The 11,728-nt window shown below is 34.0% G+C and overlaps 1 protein-coding gene and 1 long non-coding RNA gene across 15 annotated transcripts in view; one reads left to right on the top strand and one right to left on the bottom strand.

Annotated features, from left to right (window-relative positions):
- Window positions 1-4,882, top strand: part of LOC122528592 (myocyte-specific enhancer factor 2) — a 39,279-nt gene extending 34,397 nt beyond the window's left edge. For 11 of the 13 annotated variants that reach the window (XM_043653883.1, XM_043653889.1, XM_043653890.1 and 8 more), the window contains 4 exons: window positions 302-437; window positions 634-890; window positions 1,330-1,514; window positions 2,261-4,882. In XM_043653883.1, coding sequence (XP_043509818.1) covers window positions 302-437; window positions 634-890; window positions 1,330-1,514; window positions 2,261-2,711 — 1,029 coding nt within the window. In that variant the 3' untranslated portion in view covers window positions 2,712-4,882. The remainder of the gene's footprint in view (window positions 1-301; window positions 438-633; window positions 891-1,329; window positions 1,515-2,260) is intronic. The other 2 variants (XM_043653893.1, XM_043653894.1) reach the window with 2 other exon arrangements.
- Window positions 4,883-6,196: 1,314 nt separating this feature from the next.
- Window positions 6,197-10,246, bottom strand: LOC122528613. Of its 2 annotated transcripts, none has more exons than XR_006306624.1 (2): window positions 9,714-10,246; window positions 6,197-7,541 (listed from the first exon to the last, which is right to left on the bottom strand). It is a non-coding gene; the product is annotated as an uncharacterized LOC122528613 (long non-coding RNA). The 2 variants fall into 2 exon arrangements; XR_006306625.1 differs by lacking the exon at window positions 9,714-10,246 and adding an exon at window positions 7,677-7,809.
- Between the last annotated feature and the right edge of the window lie 1,482 nt (window positions 10,247-11,728).

The following is an 11,728-nucleotide window of genomic DNA, read 5'->3' on the forward strand; positions in this document are numbered from 1 at the left end:
ATTTCACGTATATGTATATTTTCTATCTATCTATACAAATGATGAAAACGAATTTTCTTTTTCTCTTTTTTTTTTTTTATGTGTGTGTGTGTTTACTTTGTTTAGCCGAGTATCTCATGAATGTACATATTATATTTCTTTTTATTTTTGCTGTTGAATTTTATCTAGCGGAAATGGGCAAGGGCGTAATGAAGATGTAGTCTCGAAATGAAGATCTTATCAGAATTTGCCAATACTCTTGAAGCCCGTCATTGGTGAACATTCTATTAATAATGTCGTCGTTGATTTACTGCGATTTCAGGCAATGGGACAATCCAATTACACTCTACCTGTATCCGTACCAGTGAATAGTTACGGCGAATCTCTACTTGGATCTAGTCCTCAAATGGCGCATACCAGCATTTCTCCAAGACCGTCATCTTCTGAAACAGACTCAGGTATCAATTTGTAAAATCATAATTCATAATATGCAAAAGTAATTTTAAAATATTAACACGTTAATGATCATTATTACGGAATAATACAGTAGGTTGATATAATAAATCGTTAGTAGATTGATACAATTCTGTACTAGTCCCCATTAAGACAATGCGAGTTAATTTCATTGTTTTTTTTTCCCCTTCTTTTATTTAGTATATCCACCAGGAGGGATGTTGGAAATGAGTAATGGTTATCCACCATCAGCATCACCACTAGGAGGTTCACCTAGTCCAGGTCCTTCGCCGGCGCTAGGAGTCGGAGGAGGCAGCGCAAACAAAGGCAGTAATCCGTCTAGGCATTCACCACAACCTCCGCCTCCTCCACCGCCACCTCATCCTCACAGGACTAATCTTCGAGTAGTTATTCCAACACCCCTTACGCAACCTCTCTCCGAAGACACTAGTTACGATGTTAGTACGCACCGTGCTTTACTTCAATGCATTTTATCCAGTGCATTCAAAATTTTATTTCGAATTTAGAGAACCGAGTCATTTTAACTTTACCGCTTTACGTTTCTCTTCTACTGCGTCGAGTACTTTCTGCGTTGTTAACTTTTCGCAACGAAGTTGCAAAAACTTTTGTTTCTCTTAATCTGGGATCTCAACTCTGATCTGAAAGGGATTATGAAAATTCAAATTCCGGATTTTTATTAATACTGTACTGTGTCATTTGTAACTTTGTTTCGTTTTTCGGATGTAATTTAGAATTTTTTGTAAAAATTTTCTAGAAGACTTAGTAGTCCAATTATAACTGCGCGCAGTTTCATTATATTTTGGATAACCCTAAACTAGTTGAACCGATATTTCATTTTAGTTTATCGTTGACTTTTTTTTTTTCTCTGATATACAGAGTGGCCATGCACAATCCGCATTAAATACGCCAGTAGTAGCACTACAAACACCGTCAGTTCCAGCCGGATACTCTAGTTTTGGACCAACGGATTATTCCTCGGATCTAGGGAGTCTAGCATGGTCTCATCAGAGGTACGTTGATGACTTATCAATGTATTCGGCAGCCACCATGTCCAGCATCAGGTAAATCATATTCCATAATTATTGTTGTGAAAAAAAAACCTATATATCCAGTTGGTATAGTTTTTCTTTTTACTTGTTCCAACAAGTCACTCCAGTATCTTCCAGTATTTGTTTGAATCGGCGATAAAAATAACAAAACAACGTCCACTGAAGATCTATAGTTTTTTTTCTTATTTGGATAGGAGTTTGTAGCATACCACTATATCACATCAATATTCCATCACGATTTAAAGTTCTTTTCCATCCGTTTAAACTTTAATCCACGCTTATTCATCCATTTCAATATAACTAAGACTATTCTCGCATTAATTTAATTAAACCTCTTCGAGTTGAAGAGACAAGAGTTTGAAACAAAAACATTTTAATCAATTTGTCAGCTTGACTGTTCAAACTAGCTCATTGTTTTACTCACTGCTTTTTGTTACACTGGTAAAAAGCTTGTAACAATCAACGTGCGTTGGCAAATCTAAAATATGATAAAAGAACGTTAATTTAAAAAAATACACGAGGACTGCAATTCATTTACATACATTGTAGTTAACTTTTCATTTATCTTTGGCAATTGCTTATCTTCAACTTAGTCATTGTATACAGTTTACGTCTTGATTTATTTTCAGTTTAGTCACTGTACACAGTTTACAACTGTCTTACAACTTTAACTAACATACTTTCATCGAAAGCATGGAGTAAACTGTTGAAATTTTTGTAATCGAATCTAACATTCGTTCAACCTTGTTTGATTACAGTGGTCTTCCTCATCTAGCAGTGTCGAGCAGTACACCGCCGCCAGCCACGTCGCCACTACCGGTGAAAATAAAGAGTGAACCGATCAGTCCACCTAGAGATCCTCACGGTGGCAACAGTGGGTCAAACAGCAGCGGGCCGACCACCAGCAATCTTCATCATACAACTTTAAACGTAGGACCATCGTCCAGTACCGGTGCACCACCTCCACACCACGTACCTCATCCCGGGCCACAGTCATTGAATCTTGTATCGAGCAGACCGAGCAGTAATCCACCGCCATCTCACTCTGGAAGTATAACACCGACAAATCTTCCGTCACCAGGAAGCGGCACAGTGGCAGATATCCGAACGAGTCACTCGAACGCCGGTGGAAACGGGGGCAACAACTCAGACTATGAGAACGGACCGCTGATGAAGCGTTCCAGGATCACTGAGGGGTGGGCGACTTAATATCAATCGTAATGGTTAATCGCTCGATCGTTTCATACCTCTACGTATAACGGCGTATAGTGCTTTTGTGAAAAGTTCCGGGACTCGAAGTCGAAGACTCGTTAATTATTATACACACGTTCGGCCACGGTTCTTTCTTTTTATTTTTTTTCCTTCCTCCCCTCTCTTCTTGTGATCGGGTGCGCGCGTGAAAACAAAGAACGATCCTCGCGAGGAGTCCGACTTTAGCTGGACAGAGAACACAAATTTGTTTCTATTTAAAAAAAAAAAAAAAAAAAAAAGCCCAGAAATACACGTACACATACACACATACATATATACACGTATATATAAAAAAAAAATACGTTTGTTTGACAATTAAATAACGGTGCCATAATGTTGAAGCGTTACACGTATATATATATTATATTATATATATATGATGGATACACACACATATACATATATATATATGTGTATAGACATGCATATATGTATGTATATGTATATATATTTTCATGTATATAATGCGAAAGTTGTTTGTATATATGTCATTAATTCATTGTCATTTTCCTCGTGATATGGCATATTGTGTCTTTGATACTTGTCGCTAATGGCGAAGATTTATCGCTTTCCGAGTTAAGAAAGGAAATGGCAGTACGTTTAAGGTTGGTGTTGAGAAATGATGTGAATCAGGAGCACGATATTTCGGGAAATAATAAAGTGAATCGACAACCGAATTTTTAAGAGCTTGCGAGAACGTTTAATAATTTTGCAGTTTAGAGATTTTCAAATAATTGTACTTTGTTACTTGTTTTTTTTTTTTTTTTGTGCGTTATAATGGTAGATAAGCAAGTCCGCGGCATAATCCGTTAATTGATGGTTTCACATAATGTGTATCGAGAGCAATGAACATAATTTCTCTCTTAATTGAATTCCTAGTCAGAAAATAATGATATTTGATTAGTATATAAATTGTAATTTTACATTTTTTTCTTTTTCTTTTTCTTTCTTTTTTTTGTAATTACAATATCTCTTTCCTTTATTCAAAAAAAAAAAAAAAAAAAAAAAAAATACTATTGTTTTATAAATGATCGAGAAATCGTACGAACATTTTGTTAGAAAATGTGCACTCACATGTGTCTTAGATTATTTCGAATTTTCGTTTTGACGTTAAATCTTTTTAGGTATGCGTTGGCTTGTTTTTAAACTGTAGTGGAATTTCTTTTTCCTCTTTTTCTTTCATCCTTTTTCTTAGCGAACTAATTAACGGTCTATGTCCGCTAATAAAAAAAAAGAAAAAAAAGTATCGAATGATTAATCGGCTGGTGTACTCAAAATAATTACGATATTGTGTAGAGAGAGAGAAAAAAAAAGAAACGCGATCGGAAATTAATATATTGATTATTATAAGGTAATAGACGAGATATTATACATATTATATGTGAAATAAGCATCTAATATAGCGTTGATTATTCAGACAGAAAAGAAAGGTATATACACACGAACTTGCATATGTATACATATATACATACGTTATATACATTTTCCACAAGTATTTTGCACATTTGATATGAAGAAAAAAATAAAAAGGTGACACGAAAGGAAGAAACTTTGCAACCCTTAACGCCTAAGTCATACACAACGAGAGCTTGTAAATTTCTGCAAGCGTTTACCTTCAACTAATCTATGAAAATTAGGAAATTTATTTAAACAGCATTTAAGCCAAATATTCATTGCACACAATTTTTCTACATCAGTGGAATACACGTTTAAATTTAATATAAAGTATAGAGAAAGAATATTTATTATATATAGTACACCATGATGTAAAATGCTTTATTAGTGGAATCCATAATTAGTTGGCATGATAGGGTTGCAATTATAAAATAACAAAAAGTCTTCTTCCTAAGTTAAACCGTTTTCGGGATGGTCTCAGCCTATGCTTTACTCAATCTCAGGATATGTCCTGGTGTGAGCTGCTCTCAAGAGAATCGTATTTGGTACATTACTGTAATTAATTAACATAATTAATGGAACACACAAACGGTATATGATTAAATAGTGCCTGGCACCATTTGTGGCCCTCTTTCAGGTTGACTTGTTCACGTTGTCTGCACAAAGTGACTCGTCGACAAGTCACAGATAAAGGAAAGTGTGTATCGTATTCGAGAGATACAAAAGAGTGAATTTAAGAATAGTAAAATGAAACAATGTTGAATAGAGTGAGTAAAAAGAAAAAAAGGAGAATAGAGAGAGAGTGAAAGAGTAGTAAGGTTGTCCATGTTACGTACATTAGTGGAATTGTAGACTTTGTTTTGCAACGTTCTGCTGCCGGTGAGTCGACAACCTGGCAAGTCAGTCTTGGTTATATCGTAACCAAGAAGATTATATTATGCGTACGTTAAAGAAGGAAAAGGAAGAAGAGATTAATTTGTTTCTTTACTAACGTTATAATTAGAAACGTATCTAATGACTGTACGAACAATCGGTGTGCGAAACATAAGATATATTATGTAGTCACTAATGATTATAATCACAAATTTTTAAGATGATCACAAAGTGCAATCTCTTAGCCAACACACTTTTTTATCAAAGAAAAAAAAATATAAAGAAATTGTTATTTTTCATAACGAAAAAAGTAAGATTTAATGTATTAAAAAAACAAAATATATATATACATATATATATATGCATGTATGTATGTATGTATGTATATATGTACATATATATATATATATGTCTCCACTAGTTATTAAACATTTTCCTATTGACACAAAATTTATAATATATATATATATATATATATATATATATATATATATATATTATATATATATATCTGAACTTGAGTGTAAATGCCTGAAGTAAATCCTTGGAAGATAATCTGCGATACAATTACATTGGTTCTGATTCTTAAGTCGCTACAGGTGGATCGCATTGAATGATACAATTACATTACATCTGAATTGTGTTATCTCTCATTTACTTAATATTGCAAGACCATTTCTCGGCAGTGTCTCAAAGGATTTCAACGTTATTACGTGCTTCATTTGTTTGTACAAGACAAAGCAATTTGCACAAACTTTTAAATAATAATATTTAGATGGTTAGAGTCTCACACAGATTCAACAAGAAAGTTTGGCACAAGAGGCAACTAGTATTGATCATAAGTTTGAGAAATCAAGTCGAATACGTTTGTATTTGTATTTCAAAAGGATGAAATATGGGCGTTCTTCTCGATTGAAACAAAAATCTTTCTTTATTTCATATTTCAGTATGTCAAATAGATATAAAATAAAGAAATTAATTTATTAATCTCAAACTTATGGAAAAAAATATGTACGTATCGTGAATCCATGTAAGATTCAGTTTCCTCGCTCAGTGCACAAAATCTAAAATTCAAACTGTTGTTGTTGCGATCTCAATGATTTATACAGAGTTGTGAAGCACGTAATATGCATTCTTTTACATTTTAAATGCCGATTGTTAGACGTATTTTTAACGCCAGATTGCCTGAGAATAATCGTTCTAACTAGATCCACCAGTACTCATGGTCTCATACAACGGGGCAAGGATTACGATTTGCTTACCGATCTATTTTATTGTAAGACACAATCCACGTGAAAAAAAAAAAAAAAGTAAGGAATACGTAGTGGTATCTCTTAAGGTAGGGAAATTGTTAAATGGTGTACGTTAACGACACGATTGTGCGTACCATTTTAATGTATATTTTTAATATGACGATGAAGAAGCGTATGTGTAAGTTACACTCGAATACACGCGAGCAAATTCAGTCTGTATCTATCTTGTTTTGTGGCACAACCGAGAAATCAATATATGGAGTCTAATATCATTTTAGATGGTTTGGTCCTCTTGTTAAGCTGTTACATCGATTCTAAAACGTGTTGAAAGATTATTTACTTATCTGTTAAGTGTTATATATACATATTATATATAACGTTATATAATTGATGTTTGCCAATATATTATCGTAACAGAGAAAGATAAAAAGTGGTTTTTATCATTGCTCGATTTACTCTTTGAGGGAGTTCACAACCATCGTCTAAGTTGGATCGATCGAATTAATTCAAGTGGAATAATTTCTAACCTCTCCTCCGATATTAGTGGAACGGTTGTGCCTGCTGCAGCGCGCGAGCGTCGAACGGAAAAATATTCGATCGCAAAAATGTGTGTAAAAAGCGTCGGCTTTATTATATAGTAGTTGAGAACTCAGAGACTATTATCGAAGTTATTGGAAACGCTGTGAAACGAAATGGACCATCATTTAAAAAAAAAATGTTGTCGTATGCATTAAATTATAGGACATACAAAGGAGTTAACGAAAAAAAAAAAAAAAATGAAAAAAAAGAAAAAAGTATAAAAAGAAGACAAAAAAGAAAAAAAATGTAGAGAAACAGAATTAAAGCCTTTTTTGTACGGGAGCAAAGTTGTTGGGACAAGACCGTTATTGAGAAAACCATGTTTTTATTGGTCACGTGTGAAACTTGAATGGATGCTCGCTTCGATTTTTTTCCCTGTGTCTTTTTTCTTTTCTTTTTCACAACTTCCTCTTGCTCTTTGAAGTAAAAGACGATAAATTCCGTGCAATTCTGGATAGTCGAATGTTAAACGATTGGAAAATTAATCAATCGGTTTGAACACGGATATTTTGTACATACGTATGTACCGAGGGAGGTCTAAATATTCGAAATTTTCGTTTTGAAATGTGTTTCACCGTGGTGGCGCTATTGTTACGTCGCAGTGGACTGTGAAAGCATCAAAGCGATTTTGATGACTCTCCCAGTCAAGACATTCGAGGTTGTTCCACGCGTTTGAATATCTCTGAAACTTCAATGTTTTGTTAGAGTGTAAAAAAAAAAAAAAAAAAACATATATATATATATATATACAGATACACACGTGACAAGAAAAGTGTTGTAAATATATATAAAAAGAATTTAGTTGACGAATCGATTTATTAACCTTGCGTGCCTTTAAAAACGAATCGTTGTGAACTGTTGGGAACCAAATCGATTTTCTCGAACAAGTGATCAGTTTTATTTGACATTTCGCGAGATATTGCGCGATCGATTTATATCGACATTGTAAAAGTGAAAGAATTACGCGTGTTGGATCTTCTCGTCGAATAGGAGATAGGATTTATTCCTCGACAAGTTATTTATTTGTGGCTCGCGAAAGGAAAAGAGATGAAAACGAGATAGAAAAGAAAAAAAAAAAAAAAACTCGAGGATCATCAAGTGAAGAGTAAATTTTTCCTAGCGTTTCTCGTAGAATTACCACGTAGCAAAACTAGCTGATATTTTGTAACGCTACCGAGCTTAACTGTTAATCACGACTATCACAAAATAACGATACTGCTAGGAGAATTAAAAAGAAAAAAAAAAAAAAGTTGAAAATATCTCGAAAGTTCAACAGTTTTTCTCTCTGTTCCCATATTCGTACGATTTCGAACTATCTCGAAGTACATATTTTGCTACTTTCTGACCGTCGTTCGCGGATCGATCGCGAAAAATCGAATCGAGTATCCGAATCGAAATCGATGTTGCAATTTCGGCTTGAAAATCCGAGTACAGGTAGAAACGTGAAACTGACGTGTACGTATAATGTATAAATGTACAACAATGGTCGAGAACTTGATGCACGGCACAAATACCAGTTTTTCGAATGAATGAAGTAGTACGGCGAAGCGATCGCTTAAGGAAGAAAAAGGAAGAAAAAATAGGGTGACGAGAAAAAAAAATGGCGTTAGAAGGGAAGGAAAGCCGAACTATAATTAATATTACGAAGATATATATATATATATATAAATGTACTAGCCACAACTGTTTTCACTGCAGAGTAAAAGTGAATCTAATATATATAAAACATATATGTGTATATATATATATATACACGTATGTAAAGATAAAAATTTGAAAAAAAAGAAATACTGAACATATCTGTAAAGCCACATAGCATCACATTTTTAATGATATAAAACTCAAGAATACCGCCGTTTTATTGTTAATCAGCGGCCGTATGTCTGTCGTCGAAACTCATCCTCCGATTGATGACGATCCTTTCTTTTTTTCGACGTCGTTTTTTTTCTCTTTTGGTAAATAATAAAAAAAGAGAAACGTTGTTAAAAAATGGAAAAATAAAAAACGTGTGTGTGTGTGTGTGTATATATATATAGATGATCCAAGAGGTTTCTTCTTACGGTGTTTGAACTGGTCGATCGATCGATCGATCGATCGATAGTTTCGAGACGCACGGGATTCGCGTGTATGGTTATTATTAACATACATTTTAAATATTATTACGTAACGATATACTATTATTTGTACGATATATATATATATATATATATACACACATAAAGAGACAACTGAAGAAAAATGAAAATCGTTTACGTTGTACTGTTGACAAACAAAACCAATAAGCAAAGATAGAAAGAAAGAGAGAGCGGCCCATTCGAAGAGCGAGAAAAAGAGAAAGAGGAAAGAAATGTATAAAGGATTTTTCAACAATAGAAAGAAATAACAACCACTGTACATGTAATTATACCGCAGTTAAAAAGAAAAAAAAAAAAGTAACCGAATAACGTAACGTAATAGATATTATTATTATTATTATTATTGTTATTATTATTATTATTATTATTATTATTATTATTATTATTATTATTATTATTATTATTATTATTAAACAGACAAACGCAGGAAAAAAAGAAAAAACAGAAACCAGAGAAAATATATTACGGCGTATCATAGTATTTGTGCGATTAAGTAGCCAGCGATAAATCTGCAAAGGCAAGGAGGGGAAAGTGATCTTTTTTTCTCTTTTTTTATTACTTTTTTTCTTTTTCTTTTTTTTCACCCTAAACAATTGATAAATAGCGTCGTCATGTCGTCAACGTTTCTCACCGACAGAGAAATCGATCATCTCTTCTCGATTTGCGTATCCCGTTGTCGTTTCTTCGTTTTTATTTATATTCGATCCACTTCCCTTGCCCTTTACGTTCTTTCTATCCGTTCTTTTTTTCTGGCGATATTCTTGGACTATCGAAGGCTCGTAATTGTAATTATATAATTATAACTGTAACTGTAATTGTAACTGTAACCGAATCTGTAACTGTAACTGTAACTGTAACTGTAACTGTAACTGTAACTGTAACTGTAATTGTAATTCGTCACTCTCGTCACGTTGATTGCCAAGATGGTTGTTTGTCCATGAAACTTGCGGGGCGATCCGATCTTATCGTACGAAGGACAAGGCTTGTTTGTTCGTTAATGGTAATGCACGGTTGAGAAACGTCACACTCTAAGGATGATCACAATAACGGACATGCCTGACAAAATGAGTAGAAATGGTACTGGCAGTTGTTGTCGCGTGAAAATCGAGCACGCGCGAGTCACTTTCTTCTCCTCTCGAAGTTTTTCCAATGTTCACTTTCTCGTTGAACTACACGAAACGAATTTGGATGTAAACCTTTACCTTTCTTTTAACAAGTAGAATTTTTGTTAACAGCTAGTCAAAAGGTTATCCGGCCACGCGAAATTTAAATGTCCCTGTGTGTGTGTATATATATATATATATATATATGTACGTAGCATACATTTAACCCTGCGACTACTGAACCTCAGCAGTCCAGTGCTGGAGTCATTTCTGACTCACACGAATATCCCACTAATACATATTTAGGGTCGTACTGTACAGAGTGTAACGGTCGCTCGAGACCGAGGTCCTCACCGATATTGTACTAACACAGTGACAGACATCCGACTCAAAACTATGACTCCGACACAGCAGGCGGAGGGTTAAATGTCCCTATTTAATTTTAACAAACAAAACATCGCGTTACCACGAACGTGTCCAGGACAGAGCATTTTTCATTTTGTTACTTTCGCGAGTCAATGGATTTTTCTGCAATGTTCGCGATGTTTGCCTTGTGTTTCAGTTTGAAACGGGCGCCATTCAGCGACAGCGGCCACCGTGGTGGTCAAACTGTCGACGGAAAAAGAAAAAAAATTATTCGAATCGTCGATATTCCCAATATTACCTTCTCGTTTACCTTATTGTAACGCAGAGAAGACGGAATCACACGTTTGTTTGAAAGTGCTCGCAACTGCCCGATTTGAACGTAACGATAGATAGATTACGCGTAATTTCTTTGGTGCTCGACATATCCGGTCGTTGTTACATGTTATATTATTGTCAATATACTATACAAATAATAATAATAATCATCGTGAATCCTTATCAAGATCCATCATTCATCGGTCATAACGGTCACACTACTCTTTGCTATTACTATAAACTATTAACTACTGTTACCACAATCATTACTATTCGTACTATTGCTACTGCTATATCATCGTTATTATCATCATTATTATTAATACGATTGTTATTATTGTCGTTATAATTTTAATTAATATTAATAATAATAATAATAAAAATAATATTAATATTATATTATTATTATTGTTATTATTATTATTATTATTATTACTATTACGTTCATAGACGACCATCCGCGCCTATTGCTCGGTCAGTATAACCAGTTGCATATTGTCTGAGAGATCATTATACATATTTTAAACTCTGGGTCTCTGTGCACATCACAAAACTTTTCTCTCTCTCTCTCTCTCTCTCTCTCTCTCTCTCTCATCGTGTCTACACCAATACTACTACACACGCAAAAAACATTCGACAGCGTATACACACGTATGTACACGACACACTTGTGCGCGCGAAAATATTGTAAACGCGTTGTGGTTATGTTTCAGTGTATCAGCATAATGATATATATGATATGATATATTATATGATATGATATGATATGATGTTTCCCATAGAATACATTTTACTTGGTTTTTTTTCTATTTGGCAGTATTTTTATTTAAACGCCGCTCGAGCCGTGTGCGAATCGAATCGATCCAATGATTGAAAGATGAGTTAAGTAAATTTTGAAATTTGGTAATTTGTTAGAAAAATAATGATAATAATAATGATAATGATAATGATAATGA

Source organism: Frieseomelitta varia, unplaced genomic scaffold (assembly GCF_011392965.1).
Source record: "Frieseomelitta varia isolate USP_RPSP 00005682 unplaced genomic scaffold, Fvar_1.2 scaffold_253, whole genome shotgun sequence".
In the NCBI taxonomy this organism is placed as follows: Eukaryota; Metazoa; Arthropoda; class Insecta; order Hymenoptera; family Apidae; genus Frieseomelitta; species Frieseomelitta varia.